We start from the raw sequence: 27866 nt of genomic DNA, 5'->3' as shown, positions 1-27866 counted from the left end.
TTGTCTCCTGGAGCTTTTCCAACAATCTTGAAGGATTTTCCACATGTGCTGAACATTTGTTGGATTTGTAAGCTCATCCAAAACCATCTCAGTTGGGTTTAGGTGGTTGATTGTGGAGGTAAGATCATGTGACACAGCACTCCATCGCTCTGCTTCCTGTTCAAACAGCTTGGGCAGAGTTTGGAGGAGGCATGTTAAGTGTTGATTGGTTTCCAAACAAATGTCCAACAGTGTCACCAGCAAAGCCCTGTCACCCCACCACAGCTCCTCCTTCATGCGTCATGGTGGGAACCACACATGCAGATTCATCCATTCATGGTTTCTGCATTCTTCAAACCAAAGTCCAGATTTCCTCTGATCTAATGTTTAATTATTGTGTTCTTTGGTCCAAGCACTTTTCTTGTGTCTGTCTTATTATATGACCACATCTAAGCAATAAATTGTATTAAATACCCAACTGTAGCCTGATTAATATCAGATCCACTTGTGCCTTAAGGATTAGGAAGTGACATTGATAAGCCTAATAATTTCCCATTTACACATAGCAACATTTGCTAGCAAAGGAAGCTTTCTTTGCTGCTCTGGCTGCAGCAGATGTGCTGATTTTAGCTGGAATATATTTCTAAATTATTTCAATTGGTTTAGGAATATAATTTGTCCTCAACAGAGGACCTAAACCTGTCCATATTTGTGATTGATCTTCTGGGGCCAGCATGGCCCCTTTCGTGTACACGTGCTCAGAGCTAGATTCAGAAATCCTGGTTGATTTGCTGAGCTGACAAACATCTCCATGCCTGCTTAATGTGACTGTAAAGCAAGATAGAAAGACATTCTGCGTATGCTGTGCTGAACTTTCCTTATTGTGCAGGCCTTTGGAAACCTGCCATCAATCTGTTGATGAACAACTGCTAAGTAATGAAGTTGTGCCCAGCTCTGTTACTGGCACCTAGACAGAGAGAAGGTCAGATACCTGGGTTTTGAAAAAAGAAATAGATACACAATGTATCTATTTTGTAATTTAGCTATCAACATTTTTGATAACTCAAAAATAACTAAACAGTTGCATTCAGTTTTGTATCAATTGCAACACTTGGGTCATTAAGTATGTATATAGCGCACTAAGAGATACGTCACTTTTTATTCTTACACATATATCAGTCGTCCACAGATGTACAGCTAATATTCATGACTGTATAAGTCCTCTCCAGCTCTGCTGCTTCACCTCAGGATTCCATCAGTCCTGAAGATTTATATGGGCACAACACACATGCCTCTATGTCCACATTTAGTATCACTGAAACTCTTGAAGGACAGCAGGAGCACTGCAGAGTGATCAGGGTCAGATACCTTCTCACACTTGTGCTGACTCATGGCTGCCTCGCTGCTCCGTCAGGGAGCCAAAGCTGGTTCAACACATGCCTGCACATGGATTGAGTCCACACGTGTTTGTCTACAGCAAATACAGCAACAGATACTGTAGCATCTAAATATACAATTCCTTTCAAAAGTTTGGGGTCACTTCAAAATGTCCTCATTTTTTAAAGAAAAGCATTTTTTTTCAGTCAAGATGACATTAAATTAATCAGAAATACATTCTAGATATTGTCAATGTGGTGAATGACTATAGCTGAAAATGGCAGATTTCTAATGGAATGTCTACATAGGGGTACAGAGGAACATTTCCAGCAACTATCACTCCTGTGTTGTACATAGTGTTAGCTAATGGTGGTAAAAGGCTAATTGATGATTAGAAAACCCCTTGTGCAAATATGTTAGAAAATGAATAAAAGTGTGAATTGTCCTGGAAAACATGAAATTGCCTGGGTGACCCCCAACTTTTGGAGAGGGAGTGATGGCTGCTGGAAATGTTCCTCTGTACCCCTATGTAGACATTCCATTAAAAACCAGCCATTTCCCGCTAGAATAGTCATTTACAACATTAACAATGTCTAGACAGTATTTCTGATTAATTTAATGTTTTTGTCATTGAAAAAAAAAAAACTAAGTTCTAAGAAAAAAAAGTTCAAAAAGTTATAACCCCAGTATACATACGAGATCAATCTAAACCAGCGAAATGCATTTTGTCCTTCACTGAATAAGCAACAACAGCCACAAAAAATTTAGGAGCCGTAAAACTGCAAAAGATTCCCTTTTGCATATTGAAAGATGCAGTCTGAAGTATATTGAAATGAAGCAAAACACCAAATGCATACAGAATGGTAATTTCCATGTTTGCAGTCGTCTCCAAAGGGCTATTTTCCAAACAAGCCATGGCATCAAATAAATGAGCTCCTTGCAACCACAAACATGCAAGGAATGGCCTTGATGCACATGATTTCACCCTAAATTACATCAAGCATGCCACTTCCTTTTAATGCCAAGCTACAATGGAGATGAAACAACTCCAAAGTGAATGAGACGTGTGTTTCAAATTCTGGTTCAAAACAGGATACAGAGGGATGGAAATTGGAAAAAAATTTAAAAAAAAACACCAGACATTTTTTTTTTTTTAGCAGTGATAAACATATGGTAGCCAGATATGCCTTAACAGAATAAAATGACCATCAGTTCTCCCTGATGGTAATTCAAGCTGATTTATAAAGCATCTGTTTTAGGGTTTGTTATATTTAGCAGACTTATTGTACTATTTTGAGGAAAAAGTGAAGCATGCTAAAAATACTAATTTGCATCTCACAGTATTGTAATGCAGACATGCAGCACACATTCTGTGGCTTTAAAAGTCATGTCATTCTGGGTTATAAATGTGTGTTAGCTGGAATGTGAACTAACCTATTGTCCGGATGTAGCTGAATTATGCATGAATAGTTTGCAGAAAAACACTTAAACATCCTTCTTTGTCTGAAATGATCACTGGTTACGTTTCCTCATAAATATCCAACATCCTTGACTGAGCCAGACCTGCTCTGTAAACCAACATCTGAAACTGAGCGCTTTCATAAAATACAATAAAAGAATACTAAATTAGAAACAGCAAAATATTTATTCACCAGTCAAAACATAAACTTCAAAATATGAGGTCTGACGACTGAACTCCACACAGTGATGCATGCAAGCCAAGACTTCTGTTACCTGATGACGCTTGCTTCATGGTAACCTTCAAGTGCTAAAACAGAATGGCTGTACTGCAAATACTATACTGCTTTTTGGATTTCTACTGGGAGGGAAGGGCTTTGTTAGGTTAATGATAAAAACAAAATGACAGTGATCTGAGACGTACTCTGTTTGAAATCAGACGTAAAATTTACACATCCGGTGGGTTCCAGAAAGCAAAAAAAAAAAAGCATCATAAAACATTGTAGTCTGAAAATTAACACATTTTCAACAGGGGAGTCTGTATTAGTCACTGAACATAAACAGGCATCTCTTGGAGAAGAGCTTGCAGCATTCATGCAAGATGATGGGTGTTTTCTTTATCAGGGAAAGGGATGAAGAGTCCATCCAAACTTGGATTCTCCCTCAGTACCAAGCGGGTGAAAAAGGGTGGCAGTTGTTGTGGTGGGTTATCAGTTCTCGAGGAAAGCCACGTAGTCAGTGAGTCTGGCCAACTGCTGCTCATTTGGAACCAAAGAAACAGGGGGAGGATCTGTTGAGAGAGAGGAGAAGAGAGGAGAAAGACTCAGCGGAGAAGTTGAGTCAGAGGGGGGATTCCTTATTGAGCCAAGTGCTATCGATCTTCTTACTCGGCTGCTACGGCTCACTTGGTCCTACTCAGCAGACACCCAGTAGGGTGCAGGTTTCATGTTAACCCCGCCGACCACATCTGCACATGTTCTCACTGCTTCCACTGATCTGTTTATCAACACAGCCTGCAGAGCCTTCCTATGTGACTGCGAGACATTCTGCCTGGAGATCATTAGAACACTTTACATCCATCCCCAAGCACAAAGATTTCCTATGTGAGATCTATTCAACAACTAAATCAGCAACACTATTAGGTTTCAGTGGCAGTGTCGCAAAGCCAGACCCCCCCCCAAAAAAAAAGCAGACGAGTGGGGATCAATGGTGAGTGGGTTGGCTGTGGTCATGTGTGCAGCAGATGCTATGGTAATGCAAAAAGGTCCGATGACTACAGAGCGCAGGACAGACCACAACCTCCACACGTGTCCTCATATCAGATGGAACAACCCATGACCCTGTGAGTTGAGGACATGCAATGACGTCATAACAATTCTGATAAAATAAGGACCGATAAAAAGGAGCAGAAAAGTTTGGCAAGTATAAACATATAAAACATTTCAATAGGTTCTCGGAAAAGGAAAATGTTATCAGCTTTTCACTGAGATTGACATGCCTCCTAAATCCCTGCTTGCAACATTTTGATGTGTCTAATAAAACCTAGGAGGAGGAGAAGCAGGGAGGTGGGTGAGGGTTACTCATGAAGACAAAACCAGCAGACTAATGGGCTGATGATGGGTACAGTTTAATAGACCAATACTGCCACCTACCTGGCTTTTTGGGCATCACCATCCTGGTAGCGGGGTCTGCCTGCCAGCCTTGGCTCACCACACCTTTGGACAAAGAAGAAAATGGTCATTAGCGAACACAAACATGGTAACACAATGAAAATTAATTTCATTACACTCCTATAGATTTACTGCTCAACTTCAGCTGTGTTTCTCCTAAACATCTCTCGTCATTTGTGTTCTTGCCAAATTACGATTTTCACTGCTAAAATATTTTCTGTGATGGTATGAGGTTAATCTTACCCTTCACTGCCTCTTCCACAGAGTAGCCCACAAAGGCAGCGAAATCTTCTGCTGTGATGGAAGTGTAAGCCTGGGCCACGAGACTGTACGCCCTTTGCCGTGTGCTCTCTGCGAAAGACATCAGTATCAGACAGGTGCATATGGAGTCCACATGAGCTAAATCTGTGCTCTGGTTCTATTTAAAATGCACACAGTACACGGGCAGCAGTGACTTACTGTGATCCTCCAGACAGTGTATGTTGCAGCATTTTAACATGGTATTTAAGCACCATGTCTCATGTAATCGAAGCTGCTAATGAGCAACAGCACTGGAGGCTGAAGGCTGAACAACAATTAATCGGGAGTGAAAGGTTTGTGAAGTCAGAGGCTGTACTCTGCTATGATCATCAGCAATCATGGAGTACTATGTTTAGGTAGAATGTCAAGTGAATGCTGAATGTCTGCACAAAGCCTTTGTTATTTTGAGTTTTTCCTGATCTTACAAATTTTTTCACTTAAGGCTTGGTTCTGGTAGTTCTGTATGTTTGACAAGTCACTTCCTCTCACTCCAAACACGCACATGGTCAGATGCAGCTCCAGCTCAGGAGCTGGTCTGGGAAGATTAAATAAAACAAAGTTTGTCTCCGCAAAAGCTCAGCATTGTCTTCTTTTAACTGCCTTTGCCATCTGGTTTTGATTTGAATTAAATGGTGCATTTTGTTGTTAGAGAATTTCTGATCTGACCGTGGTGACCTTGTGAGCTGAAAAAAATTCCAAAATCAAGGATACTTAGCACAACATCTTGCTAAATGAAGCATATGCAAGACAAATTATGGATGGTATATGCAGAGATGCGCTCACACAACAGACCACTGAGGCCTTTATCAGCAGGCACCAGCTACAGCTTCCAGACTACCCTATTTATCTTGACATGCTGCTGTAATTGTTGAGATTACTGTAGGAGTGACGGGGCCTCACGGCAACATACAATGGCATATAGTTGCTGCTGCTCCTGCAGCTATCACGTAAATGCCTTCGGGTTGTGGCCTTTGCTGTTTTATAGCCTAGCAACGGGCTATGTGTACCAACAGTCAGCCCTGAGTCTGCAGCAGTAACAATAACAAGCGGGATGAGAAAAGACAGCTGTGTAGGGGAAGGCCGGAAATTTGTCAAGAGCTCTTTCCCATTCTAATGTCCAAGGAGCTTCCTGTCCTCAGTGTTCTTGTACTTGCCGAAAATGAAGCAGAAAGGTCAATGACATTTCACTTGGAAAACTATGAACACTGTGTGTATTATGAGCCAAACTTCTATTCCATTATTTTAATCAAGTTACGGTTATAGAATAATATCTGCAGTTCCTTTTTAAGCACTATGGTGATTTAAACGGACCATTATTATCAAGAAATGTCGATAAAATTATATTGTTTAGTTGCTGGGATGCACACCACTAACGAATAACTAAAGAGGAAACTAAAGAATTTTCTCCTCTTCAGTCAGCATAAAATTACCATCTGTTAAAAATGAACCACATACCACAGGTCATAAAACTGCTTGTTGTGTTGGAACAACTTCCTTGCACCTGACTGGCTGCAGATTAGTATGCATCCAACCGAGCAAAGCAGGTCATCTAAAGGGGCTTTTTGTAACTCAGTCCCTTGGATGACATGTATTTTTACCGTGGCCTCTTGACCGCTTGAGGACGACTTGTATAGCAACCGGACCAGCCTGTCTTAACGTGCCCTTCTGACAGTTCAGTGTTGGGTTGGAGCTGCTGAGCAAGATGTCCATGAGTGGGAGGATGGGAGTTTTATGGAGGAGAAACAGGACCTGGCCTGTCCTTCTCTGACAGTCTATTCCAGGGCTGCTATCATTTCTCACCCTCTCACCTCTTAAAAATAGCCCTCACTTTTCACCAGCAAAGGCAAAGCAGACAGGACATGGCAAGGGCTTTTATTTTTAAATACAGTCGATTGCCAAGTAAGAGCAGCAACAGACTGGGAAACAGTTTGACGCAAAGAAAGGCTATGCAACCAGAATAAAGCTTGGCCATCATAGATTTTCTTCTTTTTAATGCCCTCTTAATTCAAATGAAAAAAAAAATCATGTTTGAAATTAGAGAGCAAGTTGGTGCTTAACTTCATGCAGCTTTATTCCACGAATCAGAAAAGACAGATTTGGTAATTACAAATCAATCAGCTGATCACCAATTAAACACAAACTGACAAAGTGAGAAAGGAAATCTGCTAAAATAACAAAAAATCCTATTAGCTACATATGAAGAAAATGATGTGCATTCAATCTTCATACATCCTGGACTCACATTTCTGTAGACCTATTTTCCATTTAACTGGCTTAGAAGTACAAAAGTATAAAAAGATGTTAAGAAAAGGTACAGATACGACATTCAAATTAAATATTGCACTGACGGTAAGGACAAGCCATTTCAGCCCACATCCATCCTAGCCTTATATTTCATTCAATATCCAAGGGACAATCCTTGTGATACACACTTCCTTATTTCAAAAAACTTTCAAAAGCACATATTACAATACTAAAGTCCATAACAACTTCTGTTTTCATTATTCCTCCTCTTCTTCCTCCTCCTCCTCTTCTTCTGCATCCTCAAATTCATCCTCATCACCCACACCGAAGTCCATCTTTGCAAGGACTGCTTCAGCGTGCTCTGTTGCCAAAGTAAAATGGTCCATCTTCTCAAAGCCCGGCTCTGGTCTGTCTTCTCCCATTGAGGATTTGGCTGCATCTTTGGTCTGTGTGATAAGCCCCTTAGAAGCCAAAAGAAACTCAGCTGCTCCACTCTGCTCCAATGCCCTTACAGCCGAATCGGTCAGCTCTGAACTAGCCTGCAGTCGTTCACCATAACGTTGAGCCAGTGCCCGCAGAGCTGCCACTTTTTCATCTTGCTCTTTCCCAATCTGCTCCAGCAGAATGGTCTTGCGCTCTTCTAGGACAGCATATAACAGATCAAAGCGTTCACCCAGCCCTTGTTTAGCACGCTGAGCGTTCTCCTGTACAGCACGGCAGGCATCTTCCATCTGGTTGAGGAGGGCCTGCAGGCGCCCATTGCTGGCCACCAGGGTATCAATAGCATTACTCAATTCACCTTTCTGGGCCTGGTAAACACTGGCTAAAGGCGCCACCTCACAGTCCTTATGCTGGCCAAACACTTTGCACATGGAGCAGGTAGGTACTTGACAGGTCACGCAATAGATATTGATTTTCTCATCCTCATGTTCTTGGCACATTGGTTCTTTGGTTTCCTTCGACTTCAGGGTGGTTTCTGTGCTTCCACTGTTGCTACCTTCTTGCTGCTGCTTATAGAGGTCGATGATATTTTCCACCAACAAGTTGCGCTGGAGGCCATGCACGCCGTGGCGGTCAAGCACGACCTCAAACCGGCAAGTAGGACAGCGAAAGACGCCACCAGAAAAGCGGTATGGGTTGCGCGAGTCATAGAGGTCACTGGCACAACTACGGCACAGGTTGTGCTGGCAGGGCAGGATGACCACGGGTTTGGTGAACATATCCAGGCAAATGGGGCAGCTCAACTGCTTCTCAAGGCTGTCCATGGGGCTCGGGGGCCGAACCATAGATCCTGTCCTCTGGACGTCCATAATGAAAAAGTCTCTGGCTATAGCTAGACCGAGTTAGTCGATTTCCACAAATTGCTGAAGTGGAGAGCAGACACCAAGAACGTGTTTCCTGTCACTCGTGAAATGCTTCTATCTATTCTGGTGGAGAGCTAGCAGCTCTGCACTTTATACCAGTCCGTGACATCTGATCCTTTCCACCAACCAGAGCACACATTCCTGCCTGCCTGCCGGCCAGGGATCTTTTCACAGAAATACCCCCCTCCTACCCAGTGCAGCATGTGTCACCTGTCCCAGCGAGCACTGTGTCCCCTCTAACAGAGACAGAGTGGTAGACGAAGCAGAGACAAACAAGGTGCATGTGACTGGATCAGAGGAGCCCTACCTAGGAGAGGGAGCTCAGTCTAATTGGTAAACAACTCAATGTCAACATCATGCAACAGTTGTTTTTCCATTTTTTCTATTTTGATTTGCTGCCATTTGCCTAGCTTGTTATGTACATAACCTGCTTAGTTTAGTCAACAACAGCAACTTAACTCATGCTCTGACCATTAATATTTCAATCTGAATCAACTGATGACATTGACAGGTCTGATGACTAATTATGTCCTTACTCAGGTAGATTTCTTAATTATTATAATATATTGAACTTTTAAAAACTAAAAATTTGCTAATCAAGTCTACCAAAATGTCACAATGTACATGTTTGTCTTAGTCTTGTTGATGAGACCAGATACAAAAATATTACCAGGTTTACAGTAAATAGGATAGGTCTTGTCTGCCGTTTTTGATACAGTGGTTATTTAGATGTAGCAAAATGTTACTTTCACACAAACAATGGTAAGATAATAATCTCAACAGTCAATGGAAAGTGTATATACCACCCATACCAATGCTAAATGCACATTCACTTTCAAGGAACTTATATTTTTAATGTCCCTTCTTTAGTAATATTTTAAGGAAAATTTATTAATTTAAATTTGAACACCTAATTTCTCATATGTATCACATCTACCAAGCATTCATAATCAGTGGTTATCCAAGTGTCTTATGACATACATCAATAACAGATCAACATGACGTTCGTAAACATGAGGGAGAAGCTATTCTTAAACTCTTGCACAAGGGAACCATCACATGGAAGTGCTACAATTGTGCGCATGATGGAAACAATTTCATACAGTGACATTTTCACAACTTTATTCTTTTGATGTTAAACCATGTGTGAAATCAAAACACAATAGAAATCCCTATATATGATGCTATTTAACGCTGGGAAGTTTTGTGTGCTTATTTGAAGAAGTTGATTAAAATTCAGAGAAACATGTTGTATCCATTTAAACTGCCCTTCACGGTTCTAAAAAGTCACATTGCAGGAAATCAAAATGTTATAAACATCAAATGTGCTGCCTTAACGTCCTAACGTGTTTTATTTCCACTGCTGCTGGATTGCATCATTGCTACAACTATCAGCTGGTGCCCCCTGCTGACTAAGACACTGAATCATAAAATAAAAATATGAATGATATTTCAGAATTCTAACACGGGAGTTTCCCCCGATCTAAATGTGTACATCATATAAATAGTGGTGCTATTAATCTGAAAAGAGTAATTACATATCAAAGTAAAGATGGGAAAAGGTAAGATGGGACATGTTTTTTTGGTTGTTACCTCTCAGGGCCTCCATGACTGGAAGGATATTCTCTGACCACTGGTAAGCTGCGATGGCTGTGTAGATCCCTGGAAAGTCTCTCTGCCAAATACGCTGGCCAACAGCCCAAATAGCTGTTAATTCAGGGTTTGCCTGTATACAACAAGCGGAAAGCATTCAGTATGCTACAACTGACACACTTGTGGTGGTTTCCATGCTACTGTCAAGAGCCTTCACACCCAAATACTCAGAATGCTTAATCATAGGGGATACATTTTTAACTCTCAACTAGGGCTGAAACGATTCCTCAAGTAATTCAATCACTGGCAGAGGACTTTGCATCGAGGCTTCTTTTTAATTCAATATATACTGTACCCTTGGACACTAACTGGTGGACCAGGGTCCGGGTCTGGATCCAGACACCATCCTACACGGAACCGGACCAATAACTACTAAATTATAAGGAGATTTTAAATTTGATGGGACGCTTCTACTTTAACTGGTGCATGTTTTCTAGTACTTGGTTTAGCAGATCAAAGGGCTGTACAGTGAAGCAAGTTTAACATAGTAAGGCTTTCTTTGTGTAAGTTGGCTCGACAAAAACTGAAGCCTCAGTCAGGGACAACAGACATCACAAAGGCGGTTATCAATCTTTTTGGTATCTCAGACTTTTTTCCTCACACTTGTCACACAAACAGGAATGTTTTAACAATCATTTGACTCATTTTCTGCACAAAATGAACCGATCCCAAACAGGTTGTTTTAATGGAAAACAATGAGGAAAATAAAAAATCATGATGACAAAAAGCTGCGCCCGGAAATTATGTAAGACAGGAATGCTGGTAGAAAACTGTTAAACGTGTGCAAAGTATTTACTTTACTGATCAATGCAGCCGATAATTGATAACTGACAGCTGTACAATAAAACTATCAAACTTCATATATTCAAACATGATATTGTATTGAAGTGCATGTTGGTCTGACACTGTCCCATAATGCAGGAAATCACTTTAATTTTTGGCCAAATCAAAGTGAAAGTAAAGTTACTGATTGAATGTTCTCTGCAATAATACTAATAAACTAATCTGTTTTCTACTTTCTGTTCTATCAGCGACAGTGTCAGTAGCTTAAATGGATCAAACATAAAAATAAAAATATATTTATGTGACTTCTGCATCATCAACTAAATACTTGTGGGGTTCCTATGGCACTGTGCTGAATACAGTCTGTAATACTGTAACTTAACGGTTTTATTCAGTGATTTTAGTAACATACAGCTCAACATGTTTACGCAGAAAACATATTCCCTCAGCTGAAAAGCTGTATCACTCACAAAAAATCTTCAGGAAACGCTCTGGTTAAACTGAGAGGCTTCTTCACGTCGATTTAAATCTAAACTCTGACCATAACCTGCTCCACAGCTTCAGTTGTCATGGAGATCTAGCAGGTTAAAACAGAGCCACTTTCACTAAAAACACTGACTTTAGTCTCAACATACCTGCCAGCCCACTAATCTCCCTTCATAGGACAGTCATCAGGAAACGCAGAGGCCAACTGCATTAGAATTAGGCGGCAAACATAAGTAAGACTACATATCGTTCCAGGTTCACCAATGAGCTCTTCCACATGTGCATGAGAGTGACCCTGATAACATTCAGGCCTAGATTTAAAACCCTGGCAGGACAAGCTACAGCTGAATTCTGCCACTCAACAACAGAAAACAGTGGTGTAGGATATAGAGAGGAAAAAAAGAGAAACTGTACAAGGCTCACTTCATTTCACTGATTTTAGCATCCTCAACTCCTCTATCGTCTGGTCTTGTGTATCATAACAAAGCATGTCTAAATTAGTAAAATGCATTTATATATAAAACTCAATATTAATGTGTCACTTTTTGTGTATCACTTTTCAAATTATATATATATATATATATATATATATATATATCAATATTAATGTGTCACTTTTTGTGTGTAGTACTATTTTGTGCCACGACTATTATATACTTCACATAGCACCTGCGACTTGAATTATAAGTAAAAATACATATTACATATCATCAGGATAACTGTTCTGCTCCTCCGACCATTTACACATTTACATTTAAATCCTGTGTCAGATGTGCTACAAAATCTCAGGACTTTCACACAAGAGATCAGTGTTTCAAATCCCAAGTGCAAACCCTTAGGCAAGGTCCTTAGTGCTGCCTGCCTATCTACCTTGTGTTGTATCTACTCTCAGATGTATGTCGCTTTGGATAAAAGCGTCTTATAAATGAAATGAAACCAACTTTTGTATGAAGTTGAATGAGTAGCAAATATGCCATACAGTGTACTCAAACAGATTTCAGCACAATTTTCTTTGCAGTTTTTCCGCATGTTTTTAAAACGCTTACCGATTTTATTGCTTGTGGAATCCTCTTCCATAGATACCTGGCATTATTCCTGTTGGACCAAAGTCAACACAAGTCAGTAAGTACAGAGAATATCGTTAAATATATCACAGTGTCATCCAGCCCATTTTTCTATACGTTATTAAAGGGTCCACTCAGTCACCCATTGGTACTAACACGCAACAGAATCAAAACAACCAACAAAATGTAGATGCAGAATTCTGCTATTACATTTTACACATACACAGAAAACACCAACAAATACACATAAAAGAGGATAAGGCAGACACACATTGATACTAAAGAGTCAAAAGATAAAATTTAATTTTTAAAGTCACTTAGAATTCTGTGCCTTGGACCCTCTCTGTTTCGAAGTCCTCCAAACCCAACAGCTGAGCTCTAAAAAGAGCTAACTGAACTTACTGTCCTCTCAAACATACACTAACCATTGCTTTCCAAACACTCAAGAGTAAACCAAATCATAACCCAAAGTAAAGAAACCCATTTGGAGCATTGGAAAGGCAAAAACTAAAACACAAAATGGATAAAAATGTGATCTTGCACGGAAAGTGAGTAGAAATTGCCAGAAAACCTCTACAGTCAGAAATAAGATAGCAGAAACAAATCCTAACCAAGTACAGGCTCAGTGACCACATGCTGGTCACCACAACAAAATGGAAACAGAACATGTGGTCACTGTTGGACGGGTGTGGTTGAGAAAGAGATACACTTTCACCTAAAATGTAAAAAAAAAGCTATTGAAATAAGGAAAACATACTTTAATCATTTCAGCCCTGTCATTTTAGGTTCCAAAGGGCATAATCACTTCTTATTTACAACACACATAAAAGTTCAATATACTATCCGTGATGTTATCTATTTTAATCACTTATTGGGATACTGGGACTGACCAACTAGCCAAGGTATTATTTTTCCAAGAAGACTTTTACGTTGCATCGTTGATTTGAAATGAGCTAATGCAATGACCATTAATAAAACCCCTTGTAGACACCCACCCTGTCAGTCACAGAGGACACACATACATTTCACTTACATGTCATTATTGAGTAAATACAGCGACAGCAGCTGAGCGTAGACTTGAGGTGTTGCAATGCCCCCTGGAGCCTGTTAAAATATAATGCAGGCACGAAATTAAAGGTTCAGGCAGAGATAATTAGAAAGCTAAAGTATTTATACAGTTCTAAGTAAACCACGTTTCATATTTTAAAGATTTGTCGCTAATATAGCTACGTAATGCTAGCTACAGACACCACGTCGGACAACTAGCACCAGCTGCCCACTGTTATTATACTTAGCTTCTAGTAGCATCACAATATTGCTCCCATCTTCGACTTTATGTCTTAATAAAGATACACAGTCAGGCGTAAGCTTACTTACTGACACACAGTTCACCTAGTACTAGCCTTTAGCGTCTAAAGATCCTAAATAAAATAGCACTCAATGGGCTGCAGCTGTGTTTACCAACATAACATAGAGACTGTCTAACAAGCTAACTAGCTAGCTACTATCGGCTACTAGCTAAAGTCAAAGCAGACAGTAATGCTGTAAACCTCACTGCAGTCGAAAATTTGGCAAAGTGCGCAGAACTGGATCATTCACGAGCTCGGTTGCCCGGTATGTCATTTCACAGTGTTTGAAAGTAAAAGTAAAATAAGCCTTAAACATGCTAGCTTCTTAGTCACAGCGCTAGCCCAAAACATAAACTGTCTGTTTGCAACGTTACTGTCATGTCTTCAGAGACAAACAACCTGTAGGACATCCACCGTTAATACAAAAAAATGTACTTTGCGTGGCTGTGCTTACCTCGAGTTCTTGAGCTTCACACTGCTCTAATAGTTTATCAAAATTTTCCTCCATAATCACAGCAGTAGGCATGATGATGCCTAGCTGTGGAACCGAGAATTTCTTCTTCTACGTCTCTGCGGAATGTTCGGGTCGCTTGTGCCCTCAGCTGGATGAAACACAAATTGCAGTGAGATGTAGCTCAACAAAGAATCAGAATCACTTTTATTTGCCAAGTATGTGAGCACATACAAGGAATTTGACTCCGGTATTTTACAGTACCCTCTTGTACTAGACAAAAAGAAAATTAAATAATAAACAAAAATTATGTAACAAAAAGAAAAATATAAAAAAAAACGAACATAACTTTAACATTACATAATAAGGAAAATTAACATAACATAACGTAACATAACATGACATGACACGACATGACATAACATGACATAACATAGCGACATAATATAACCTAGTTTAAAGTGATCAGTACAAATGGTGGAGCTTATGTACATTATACACAGATGTAGATAATTTTTATTTACACAGTGTATACAGAATGTGTTTAGTTATAGTTTTATTGTTTATAGGACTGTTTGTTGAGGTTGTGGATGTTTATGTTCATGATTCAGACTGTGACTGGTTTCAAATGTTCATCAGAGCAACAGCCTGTGGAAAGAAACTGTTCATGTGTCTGGTGGTTTCGGCATACAGAGCTCTCGAGCGCCTACCGGAGTGAAGGAGGTGAGGTGAAACAGGTTATGTCCAGGGTGTGACGGATCTGCAGTGATGTTGCCTGCCCTTTTCCTGACTCTGGGCATGTACAAGTCCTGAATGGAGGGCAGGCTGGCACCGATTATTTTTTCTGCAGTCCTGACTGTCCGTTGCAGTCTGTGCCTGTCCTGCTTGGTGGACAAAGTTTCAATAACATCCCCTGGAAACTAAATATCCACAGTTTACACTAATTGTTCCAATTTTATGATTTTTGCTTATTCATTTATTTATTTATTTATTTATTTATTTATTTTTACATTTTTTCATTATCATTTATGTTTATACTGCTGTTGTTTACATTTTATGCTCTTTCACATTTATTTTTACTTTTGTTTACCCTGTAAAGCACTTTGAATAATTGCTGTGTATTATAAGGTCCTATCTAAATAAACTTGCCAAGAATAGGTTGACAAAATGAAATCTGCATTTGTATTTTGCATGTATTTTTATATGATGTACACCATCATTCAAAAGCCTGGGGTCACTTAGAAATGTCCTTATTTTTGAAAGAAAAGCATTTTTTCTCCAATTAAATAATATTAAATTAATCAGAAATACAGTCTAGACACTGTTATTGTGGTAAATGACTATTCTAGATGAAACTGGCAGATTTTAATTGGAATATCTACATAGGGGCACAGAGCCCCATTCCCAGCAACCATCACTCCTGTATTCTAATGCTACATTTTGTTTGTTAATCATGTTGAAAGACTAACTGATGATTAGAAAGCCCTTGTGCAATTATGTTAGCACAGGAATAAAAGTGTGAGTTTGCATGAAAAACATGAAATCGTCTGAGTGACCCCAAACTGTTGAACAGCAGTGTATATTGTATTCATAAACTTCAATGTGATGTCCAAATGTATTTACCGAGCTGCCTAATACACACTATAGGACTTAACCGATTGTTGGATCTTATATTCTGTACTTTTCTAAGTACTGGTATTATTATTTTTCTTTAACTGGCTCTCCATAAATTTGCAATTGAAATATGTGCTGCTTTGATTGTGCTGCAGCTGCCTCTCTCTATCTAGTCACTCTGTGGTAAAAAAGACTGCCTTGTCCAAAACACTGTCTGATGGTTACACAACACTGAGAAAAAGCCTATCAACACTGACAGATAAATGCTGAAATTCCATCTTTAATCGGAACATAGACAGAAAACCTTTTGGAGTTTCTGTTTTTGGATTTTTTTCGGTCGCCTTGATTACAAATCCTTTGTATCAGTACTAGCTTTGAACAAGACATATCAGTCGACCCCTCATGCGTAAATAGCATAAATTCTGGGTACAGAAGACCTTGCTATGCACATCTATGGAGAGCTAAATGTCAAACGACTGGAAAATAACTTCTTTGATTTTTTTCTAAACATGCATTTTTTTTATTGTACTCTTTTCAGACAGTGAATGAGTTGGCTTGTTTTTAACATTGAGCTGCACAAAGCCTCACTGTAATGGTTCTGAAAGATGATGACCAGCATTGGTCTGTATTATGTTGTATAAATATGATGATTAGCAAAAGAGAAAATATGTTATAACAGCAAAATCAGTTGAAAGTAAAAGGAAATACTGTTAACTACAGCAAGAGGTGTAAAACAGTTAAAAAAATAATTTAGATCATTATGAAACAAGATAATTTGAAACATGTAAAACAAACAAAACCTGAAAACAAAGCAAAAACAATTATATTTAAAAATAAAACAGTACTTTTATTTAAGATAGCATTGACTAGCTGTTCCCCAAACTGCTCAACATGCTATGGTGCTGTCTGTTCATGGCTCTCAGAAACCTATAAGTTTAGATTTAAACTTTCATTGTCGTTTCTACAAGAGAAGAAACCCCATTTTTCAAGAATTCAGTCCAGTCTTAATGAACATCACCTTCCTAAGAAAGACTGCATTTTGCCTAAATTCACTAATCATCCTCTGCTTCCTGCCAATGCTGGGGATTCCTGTGTTTAAATTCTTTTTGATCTTTCTATGTCCTTTGAAGCAGTTGACAACATACATTTTTCCTCCTCTGCCTCTAAAAATGACTTGGCGCCAGAGGCACAGCTTCAATGTGTTTTCACTATTTTGACAGATTATTATTTAGTTGTTGGTTTGAAAAATACTTCTGCCTTCTTTGAGCTTTAGTTTCTCATCTGCACTAAGGGCAATATTTCAATTTTAATGACAGTAAACATAAAATAAAACCTACAGCCCCACTCCAAACATCTGTGTTTTTTTCTTTAAATTCACATTGTTTCCAATTCATTCTTCTGCAGGTGATGATCACCTCCAAAGTATTAACTGAACTCCTGCACACATGGGAGTTGTTGACAAAAGTTACATTCTGGATGGATTTTCCTTCATTGTCTTTAAGATTCTTGTTGCAGACACATTCTTCTCTATCCCTTTGTGTATTTGATTTCATGGCATGAATACTGTGAATTTGGCTCTGTCCTTGGTTGTCATGGTGATGTAAAGATCCTCTGCCACTGCTTTGTTAAGATTTGTTGAAATAAAGCAATGTATAAAATGGGAGGTAGACAAAAACAGACAATTTTAGTTTGCAAAAAAAATACACCTATGCCGGTGTAAGTTTGCAGCAACATTATGCAGCAAGTTTAATAACGGTATTTTATGTTCATGTCAAGGTCTCATAAGATTTGAAATAAATCTGACAATTCAAGGCGTTAGTATCACAAGCTAGAAGTATTCTGTGTACTTCTGTCTTCAAAGCACGGTCTCATCAGATGGCTTTCCAAGGCATCATTTGAACAACATGGCATAAAAGTTCCCTCTGTTGTACATCCATCCATCATCTATACACTGCTTAATCCTCATTAGGATTGCAAAGTTTTCTTGTTGTTCTTTTTTTGATATTATTTCAGAAATATCATTTGCACCTTAAAGCCAGCGGCAGAATCAAGCTGTCTGAGGGTCAGAGGTGCCCCTGATACCTTTGCAGTGATTTCTGGGGAAGTCAGACCTTTCCACAGACACAACATATGGTAAGCAAAGAGGCTTAACTTGGACCTAACATGCAGAACACAACACGGTGAGCAGTATTCAAAGGATTCATTCATTATTACAGTCACTGATGAGGGTCAGGGAGGCCTGCATACAGTCTGTGGGAGCTGAGATCTGAAGCAGTAGCTGGATACCTGGCTCTGTGGTCAAAGGTGTGGAGCAGCTGATAGATTGCCGGCTGTGTGGTCACAGCAGTCTTCAGGAGGGTTCATTCCTCTGAGGCCTGAAGCACTTAAGTCACTGAATGATCTGGCAGAGAATGGAGAATAGAGCTAGGATTTATGTGCTGCAGATGCTGGATTGGATGATGAGACTTGCATGTGTCTCGTGATAGTTAGGAGGGGAACAGCAGGTCATCTTGCTCAAACAAAGAGGCATACATTTATACATAGCAAGACAAACAGGGGGAGAGAGGACAGACAACAAACACAAGGAAACAGACATAAAAAGAAAACAAACATTCAAATAAATGAGAAAGTATGTCCAAACTTTTGAGTGGTAGCGTAGGTAATGAAAGTAATTTAGTGCTCTCAGACCTCTGCAATGAGCCTGTCCAAGTTTCCCTGTGTTAACTATTTGTGAGCAGACAAAAATCAAAGCAAACTAAATATATTAAATTATCATAGAAGCACAAAGAAGCTGAACAGTCTGATCATAAATACAGTCAAGTAGCAGAAAAAAATCCTACACAATCTGTAGAAAGAGGGAGGAAAAAATGTGCACAATTGTCAGTTTTTCACCTGGATAGAAAGGGAAGAGGTAAATCAGGCTCCCCATGAGCTGAAAGAAATGAAATAAGTAAGACAGCAGGGAGGACAGCAGATGGAGGAATGAGAGGTCCAGAAAGAGAAGATGATAATCCAGTTTCTGGACATCTTTGCTTTACAAAGTGGGACACATAAAAGTGGACGAGTCATTTTTGTTCCAAGAATCAGCTGGGTTTATTGAAATTTCCAGTGCAACAACGAACCAATGAAAATGAGTCGATCCCTTAAGTTTGGGTAAAGTTTGTTCAACTAGCTCTTTGACCTGCTCCGATACTGGAGGTTTTGTGTCTGTGCTTGACTCTACAAAAATTAAGTTAGGTGTCCTTTTCCACAACTCTCCAGGCTTCTCCTGTTCTCTTGCCTCAGGCTAATGCACACTAACCCTCCTACTCTCCTGGTCTACCATCCTCGGCCCTTTACAAACACACCCACACGTCTCACAAATGAAATGAAATGAAATGGACTGACTGCATTCATTCTAAAGCACTACAGACCGCTCACTTTCCTTGAACACCTTTATCTATACACACATTATCTCACTTTTCTGAAACTGGAATTATCTGAAGGCATTATCTTAAGTACCTAATTAGGGTGAATTTGCTTATCAGGACTGTGAACTCGAATTTGGTTTTATGTTGATTTAAAGGACTTTGTACGTGAGATTCATTTTTGATTGAATATTATTTCAAGTGAACATAACTAGATTTACTGATGAAACTGTGTTGATTGGTATGTTTTCCCTTTTATCATATCCAGTTTTGTAATGAGAGTGATGAGCTATCTGGGTTGTCTATCTAACTTGTTTATGAGAGTATAAAATGACAAGTGGAGGACCATGTTTGCATTCCTGTATGGCACCAACTTTATTCTGATTACTAGGGAAAGTATGATGTAATGTTTTGGGTATGACGTGCTGAAAGTAAAAGATAATTTAATTATGGCAAATGCTATTAGACTGAAGAATAGAGTTAAAACATGTGTATAAAATACATGATGAATATTCTGGTAATGACTGATGTTTTGATGATATTGTGTCTGAGGAGGACAGACACACACACAATGGAAGATCATAAAGTAAAGCATTTACTTTTGGTGTGAAGACAAACCACATGCTTTGTTGAAGAAGTAAATATAGAGTACCGGTACTTGAAACATTATGGTGTCTACGTAAGGCAGTATGACTGTTAGAAATGTATAAGAAACTTAACAATACATAATGGTATAATATGCATGAAATCTGTCACAAACCAACAGGGGTAAAATATGGCGGGGGGGGGGGGGGGGGGGGGGAGTCTGAACTTGTCTGGGCATGTTCGTTGTGAAACAAGATCTAATGATAACCTAATGTGCATGTCTTCTGTAGAGTATGATCTACGATAACCTGATGTCAAGATCTGACCAATAGATTTAGAAAACTACAATGGTGTCAAAACTGTCCATCAGAAAATATCCCTACAGGCATGGAAAAATAACCAACTCTCACAGCATTAAAGATGATGCACAGGTCAGTACATCTGTTTTTTCACTGCTAAGAACTACTCCTGGATTTTCTGTCGACAATAGATCTTGCTGTCCTTGAATGCTGACTTCTCCTGGTGATTATTTGAAGAACTTTAAAGAAGCTTTAAGTCTAAGACTTGAACATAGTCAAGCCTTAGACTCTGGCTCATGATTTGGGTCTTAGTTTCCATGTCAAAAGCCCTACCTACAAGTCACAGTCTGTGTACAAGAGAAGGGCCACCGGGAAGAGGATGGTGGACCTGTATGAGCTGATGAAGTGCAAATGTCTGCTTGTGGTTAATCTAATAATGTGGACATAAATGGTATGGACTAAACCAAGGGCATCCTTGAGAGTTCATGACTCCTGTGTGTAATGAACCATTCAGACCTGTCAGATTGTCTGGAGCTTTACACAGTTCTTCTTTGCCACTGCCTTCTATTAAATCAAATGTGGTAGGATTTATTTTTATATTGTCTTAAACTGTTTGATGTTCTTATCTATGTATTTTATTCATTTCAAATCCTATTTACATGCTTCTTTGTATATTTCCTCCTTCTATACCTTATCTCAGTGACTCTTCTTGCTTTAATGTTTTTCAGTTGACTTGTTGATTTTTTTTGTCTTTATACTGTTGATGTCTTTTTTCCAAGAATGAGCGCAAATTTGCATCTTTATGGGCAGTTAACCAGTACAGTAGGTTTCCTTGACTTCGGTCTCCTTACAGCTTTCTGCAAATTTCAAAGCAGCCGTGTATGGCAAACCTAGGAGACTGTTATCCAAGATACCACTGTGTTGCTCTTGTCACAACCTCAATAATTTAAGCATTTGGAGACCAGAATCCCTGTTATCATAGGGGCTAATGGAGAGGATCAAAAGAATGCAAAGCAGTGGTGTTAATAGCTTAAATATGCTGAAAGAGAATCTGTTAAACACATGAATGAATCACATTTTGCCACAAAATGAGTGTCAGAACATATTCCCTCTCTGAAGTGTAGAATGATGGCATTGAGAAAAATGTAAATAGTAATAAATAAACAGAATATCTAGGATAGAGTTTTCACTTATCTAGATTTTCTATTGTGGATGTATCTCGGTATTCAGCTTTTTGAACAAATCTCACAGTATGCAGCATTAATTGAGGTCTTAAGGATGTGCGGTCTTCCTAATTCTTAATACAAAACATTCCCCTCCAGTCATTCTGGGAACTCCTTCTTGGCAGCACTCTGGTTCCCTTTGTACACGGCTGTACTTCAGAGAGGAAGAATAGGAGAAAATGCCCATATTCTCTCGCACTAGTTAATCTGAAAAAAAAACAAAAAATTAACAAAAAAAAAAAAACAAGTGAATGCTGAAATGTGGAAAGCAGTTCTTAGAGAAACTGCTGCCTAATAAGCTGATGTAGAAGTAACTGATTTCCATGAGAAATGACACTATGTTACCACTGTAATACTGAACCTCTAAAGGCTGCTAAACTTACTATATAGATAGCTGAGAAAATGTGGCTTTGATCTTTGAATTTTAAAGTAGAGCTTAATGACACTTATGATTTAATGGTTGGAAAAAAATATCTGGTGAGAAATATTGTTGGACTGTAGATGTCTCACACTTCTCAAATAACACTTTACTCTTTTACTCACATGTTGGACATGTGTTGGTAACTGTACAGTTCCAAATATGACAAGAATTGCTCAGCTAAATAAAGGGAAACAGCATCCATCATTACCGCAAGACTTGAAGGACAGTCAGAGAAAGCTACAGGAACTTTGGAAGTTGTTTCATGTGGCGTCACCAAGAACTATGAAGAAACTGCCTTTCATGAGACCCCAGTGAAGTCCTTCTGCTGCAGAGTAGTTCATTAGCATGAGCAGCCTCAGAAATCAACAGTTAACAGCAGCTCAGACTGGAGTTCATATCAGTGATTCCCAGAATTCAAGCCGCTGACACATCTCAACATCAAGTGTTGCTGCAAAGACACCAGTCCTGAGGGAGACCAGGAAGAAGAAAAAGAAGAAGAGAACTGTTTGGACCGAAAAATGCAAGAAATGGACATTAGGTTTGAGAGAATATGGGTTCTGGTATCAAATGATTACACACATCCTTTTCTCTCAATACTTTTCTTTGACTTTGATGGTAAATGGAATGAGATCAGAGAACATGTGATTAACAGAAAATGTATTATTATTTTCTCTGCCCTGCCCTTTTATGGTATCCTTTCTTTGTTTTAGGGTGGCACAGTGGTTTGTACCTCACAGCAATAAAATTTTGAGTTAGTACCTGGTGGCTGACTGAAGCCTTTCTGTGTGGAGCTTGCCCTCCTTGTGCCTGCAGGGGTTTTCTCTGAGTGCCGCAGCTTCCTTCCACAATCCAAAAGATGTGTGATAATGTAATTGCCAACTCCAAATTGACCATAGGTGTGAGTGTGCTTGGTTGTCTGGCTCTTTGTGTTAGCCCAGTGATGGCCTGGTGACCCATGCAGAGTGAACCTTGCCTCTCCCCCAGTGTCAGGTAGGATAGTCTCAAACCCTTGTGACCTTCCACAGGATAAAGCAGGTACCTCTAAAGAATGGATTTGTGTGTTATAATGAATAAAGATCGCCAACTGACTTGGGTTGTAGTGCTTCCCCTGATTTTCCCTGATGCTGAAACAGAGCACTGCTTCTGCACTGGAGGCACTTTTACAGCTTATCCATCAATCTTTTTCTTAAGCCACACTGCCTCTGCTTTAGCTGAAGTTCCCTGTAGACAGATTAAGGCTTTCACTCCATCTGTCCCCCTGTTTAATGTTAACATGTTTTCTCTGTCCTATTGTGTCTGCACAGTGAAAGAATAAAAGACAGTAACAGAGTTTTAAATTTTGAGACATAAATTTGAGATATGAACAAAAAGTTTTGTTCTTTTTGATGCCTTCATGCAATCTTACTCTAATTACTACCATGACTTGTTTAAAATATGGTGTTCATCATGATTTCAATCCCTAAAGCCAGGTTACATCCTTAAATCATTCTTCCACCTTTCTAAATCTCAGTTTATAACTCAAGATTTACTTACTTTTATTACTATCAAGGGCAGAGTTTTTTTTTCTAAAATTAATCAGCGTCATGAATATTCCATTTTCACTTTCATTCTTTCTTCCTTGGTGCCTTCACCTACTTCTGCCCAATGCTAAGATTCCCTCAGAAAAATAAACATTTCCATACCTTGAGAAAAAGGAGTACACTGCCAGAGGGACTTGTTGGAGGTGAATTTGCAGCTGCTGTTAGGAACATCATCGCATCAGTTTTCAGTCTTTGCTGCTTGCAAAATTCCTTTTTAGGAAAGGATTGCATTCAAGGTCATTGTCTGTTGCTTACAGTGTGTACTCATTAAAGGCATTATGGAGGATTTTTTTGTTGTTTAATTTGTCTGATTCACATAAAATGAATATACTGACCTTTAGTGGACTTGTATGTATGGTTTCTAAAAGAATAAAAAAAAAAAAAAAAAAAACAAACTGTGGACATGGCAGGACCTGAAAAACATCAGCCAATCAATGCGCTCGGACTGAGGCGTTTGGTTTGCTCCCTTTCCTGTCAATCAAAAATCTTCTGGCTCAGGCCTAGTTACGTAGATTACGTACGCCTTGGACTTACGTGTTTTCTGTATGTGTTGCTTTGGTATAGCTTCGTAGTTAGCTGGCGACTTGTTTTGCTCATCTTTTTTCACATAATGGCAGATGTTAGGGAATTTCTGCGATGTCAGGTGAGGAAACATCGGAGGCGAACTCAGGAACACTCAGATGACTGATGTAGAGAAAAATGCTTTACTGAATTCAGGAGAATTGACATAACAAGTGCATTGTCCGTATCAATTCTGAGGAGTCTCTCTGTCCTTGCAGGGTTTATACTATCTGAAAGAGAAAAGAGGCAGGATCTAACCTTGTTGTTGTTGCTATATCAGCAAATAGTTGTCTGTCTGGGCAGTTGGTGTGCTTCTGTGTGTCTCCAATTGGAGTCAAGTGATGACCTTCTGTATGTTGGTTCGAAATGACCTATTACCTACAATTTTTCCTTAACAGCAGATAAAGATCCAGGGGGACCCAGCTGTAAAAGAAAGTCATTTTTTGAGGTCAGAGAAAATAAAAGACAACTGGATCGCGAGAATGCAAAAACAAAAGTGATTATTGGCGAGTCATTTGGGTGATGGCGTCAGCTCAAGCAACAAATGGACAGATGCCTTGGTTGCTAAATTCCTTGTGGACAGGTAAAATGTATCACTGATTATTGATTATACTGCGGCTGTAGGCAACTTCACGAGTCCTACGCAAGTTTCTGGAGGGGGGCGTTTCTTCGTAAATGTTAAGAGGGGGGAGGTTAGAGGGGGGTGAGGGAGAGGTTGTATGTGCGCATGCGCATGCTACGTTCAAAGTCGTAGGAAATTAAATCTCCTCTAATGCCTTTAAACCAACATTCTGTTACATACACCACTTTACCTGTACTGGTGCTGCTAGAAAGATCCTTTAAACCATGTCCCTTGGGAATCTTGTCCTAACCTAAAGGATGCTTTCCACCACCAGTACCACAGCCTTAGTCTGATTGACCAGGCTTCTTCACAACTACGCCACACTCAACTGTCACCACCTGAATGTGCACAGAGATCACATTATGCCAACACAACACTTAACACGACACACAAACCTACAGGGAAAGAATTCCTAAAGCCACCAAACTCCCTGCACTAATGAGCTACACTTTTAAATTCTGAAAATCACACAGACAACAAGAGACATGGCACAAAACCTTCGAAATAATAAACAATCGTTGGTGTTGATTATGAACAAGTAATTTAACACTTGATGAAGATGTCTTTGCTGCACACTAGAGGTTCACAGTAACGCTGAGGTGCATCCCAGGGTGTGTCAGTATATAGGATGTTTCTATAGTTAAAACAAAGCTCACTTTGGACTGTGTCTGCCCCCCAATCAGACTATGCATGACTTGCTCAGGCAAGACAGACATGAGTCACGTTAGTCTTTAGGTAAGCTTTACGGTGGTTATTTGTGCTTTATCCTTGCTGTTCAACAACTGTTGCAAGCTTTGCGAGGCTTATCATGAATTAGATCTAACAAGCAGCTTACTGCACCCAACCACATATCATATTTCATCTTGGCACAATCCCAAACTCCTTTGATCCTCCAGTTTGTTATGTTCTCCCACCAGGAATGGCACGATTCATCACCATTCAAGTTCTTTCCATGGGGTGAAATTCACAGATGGTAGGTGGATGCATGTCAAGATTTTTCAGATATTCCCATGAGAAATGGAATCATGCAACATTGATGAAGTGCGTGTGTGTGCAGTGAATGATGTATTTCAGGCTGACAATATGTAACATGTTTGATGTGTATGTAATTGCCCCTTCAACTGCTTCTTGAATCGCTACCATTACATAGTATATGCACTGAGATAAACAAATCAACTCATGTACACAAAACAGCTCAATAATTCATTATGAAGTACTGCCACTTCACAATTCACAGTTGTATTGACTAAATCCTCAACACAGTTAAGTCTGGGTCATTTTGCATGGAATTACCTCTGATGACAGATGAGCTTTTTAGTGTGGTTGTGTGTTTATGTACTTGCGTGTTTTATTACTCTGGATGCAGTGTTGGTAAAAGTTTATTCTAATCAAAGTACCACTACAGCAATGTAAAATTACACAATTACAAGTCAAAATCCTGTATTAAAAACTGTACTTAAATAAAAGCACATAGCATTAGCATAAAATTGAAGCGCTGGTTTAGTCTCTCTTTCTGATATATTTTATACACTACTGTTCAAAAGTCACTTAGAAATGTCCTTATTTTTGAAAGAAAAGCAGTTTTTTAAATTAAAATAACATTGAATCAATCACAAATACAATGTAGACATTGTTAATGTGGTAAATGACTATTCTAGCTGGAAACAGATGATTTTTCATGGAATATCTACATAGGGGTACAGAGGAACATTTACAGCAACCATCACTCCTGCGTTCTAATGCTACATTGTGTTAGCTAATGGCGTTGAAAGGCTAATTGATGATTAGAAAACCCTTGTGCAATTATGTTAGCACATGAATAAAAGGGTGAGTTTTCATGGAAAACATGAAATTGCCATGGTGACCCTAAACCTCTGAACAGTAGTGTATATGACATCATTAAATTATTATCAGAGAAGCATTAAAGATTCGACAGCATGTTACTGTTGTAGCTGCTACTTTCTTCTCGTCTTTTTTTTTTTTAAAAAAACATAGCATCATTGAAACATTTACTGAAATTACTCTATGTAAGAATTTAACAGAGAATAATCACTATATGTTGAGCTGTTGCAAACCCACAGACATTGGTAATGGGATCCCACGTAAATGCACACTTCTTTTTTGAAAGATGTCAGAAATATGCAAAAGCTGGAGACCACTGGTTTAATTTTTAACAATGTGTTGCATTTTAAAAGCTTAGTATATTGGATGAAATCTTCATCTTAAAAATAACTTTAACTGCCAAATAAATATAGAAGGTAGAAAGTCCAGTATCTCCCTCTGAAATGTAGTGGTATAGAGTAGTATAATATTCAAATAAGCCTGAGGGATGAAAGGGCAACAAAATGTAACGGCCACAGACACTTCATCAATAGCAGTAAGAAAACAGTTTGACCAATTGTTCAATGAATGCATTAGATGCAAACCACCACAATGAAAATGTATGGACAAACCCCAAACCCCACTGCGGATTCCATGCAGGCCTCCTGAGGCTCTCCTCTTCAGGTGGAGGCTGTGGCCAGAAGAGACGAGTGGTTGACTTTGTGAGATGGGCTTCACAGTCAAATAGCACTCACAACCCTGGATCTGACACCTCCTCTTCCCACAGGAAAGTGTGAGAGTCTGCTCCAGTGACTGAGAGACTTAACAACGTGGAGGCCCCCTCCAGTGGCATCCAGTCCAGACCTGCCAATCAGAAATTTAACTCTAGCATGGTGTGGCAACTTCACCCTGTTGGCCCTCATTGTGCCTCCGGCAATCGAACTTTTACAAAACACTTTTCTGTTGTACACATTCAGTTAAATTTAATTCATACTTTAATAACTTTTCAATAAGGTTTATTTATTTATTGCATTTTATTAATCTTAGGTCATTTTAACTCAAAGCTGAATTTCAAATTAGTGCAAGGTGTAATCAGGGTCAGATGATTTATTTATTCTCATTTACTTTTAGTAATGCGTGACAAATTCTATGCTTGTTTTTTGTGTGTGTTCACATAATACTAGAAATTAGGGTACAGCTTTTTAACAGTAAAAAATAAGTACATATCTACTGAGTTAAAGCATCCATTTTGGCACTTCTCTAGATTTTTTATTTACATTGCTTTTAAATTATCAAAGAATCCTCTGAGCTCTTCTTAAGGTTGGAATGGACAATTTTCTTGCTGACTCCAAGTCGGTTATCAGTAGCTCTCAAACGTATCTGTCTTCATCTCACAGTTTTCTTCTAGATATTGTTGAGTGACATTTTAACTTGGATTCTCTGTGGACTTTACATTTATACAGCTTCTACATAAAATGTTGCCAACTCAATTTTTTTTGTCCATCTAGTATGAATTTTGAATGTTTCACCATTTCAGTCTCACATTTTTTAAAAC

General features: G+C 39.0%; 2 protein-coding genes across 2 annotated transcripts; both read right to left on the bottom strand.

Moving 5' to 3' along the window:
• Positions 1–3425: 3425 nt before the first annotated feature.
• cops8 (COP9 signalosome subunit 8) lies at positions 3426–14324 on the bottom strand. Its single transcript, XM_022196481.2, has 7 exons — positions 14182–14324; positions 13412–13482; positions 12361–12409; positions 9986–10118; positions 4728–4835; positions 4467–4529; positions 3426–3604 (listed from the first exon to the last, which is right to left on the bottom strand). The coding sequence occupies exons 1-7, from the start codon at positions 14251–14253 to the stop codon at positions 3525–3527; spliced, it is 576 nt and encodes a 191-aa protein (XP_022052173.1). The 5' UTR covers positions 14254–14324; the 3' UTR covers positions 3426–3524.
• trim63b (tripartite motif containing 63b) lies at positions 6831–9979 on the bottom strand. The gene has a single exon (XM_051959073.1). It carries the CDS (start codon positions 8336–8338, stop codon positions 7286–7288), a length of 1053 nt encoding a protein of 350 aa, XP_051815033.1. The 5' UTR covers positions 8339–9979; the 3' UTR covers positions 6831–7285.
• Positions 14325–27866: the final 13542 nt, after the last annotated feature.

This window comes from Acanthochromis polyacanthus, chromosome 14, assembly GCF_021347895.1.
Source record: "Acanthochromis polyacanthus isolate Apoly-LR-REF ecotype Palm Island chromosome 14, KAUST_Apoly_ChrSc, whole genome shotgun sequence".
Lineage (NCBI taxonomy): Eukaryota > Metazoa > Chordata > Actinopteri > Pomacentridae > Acanthochromis > Acanthochromis polyacanthus.
The sequence above is the reverse complement of the archived record's forward strand: the minus strand, read 5'-3'. Positions and strand labels throughout refer to the sequence as shown.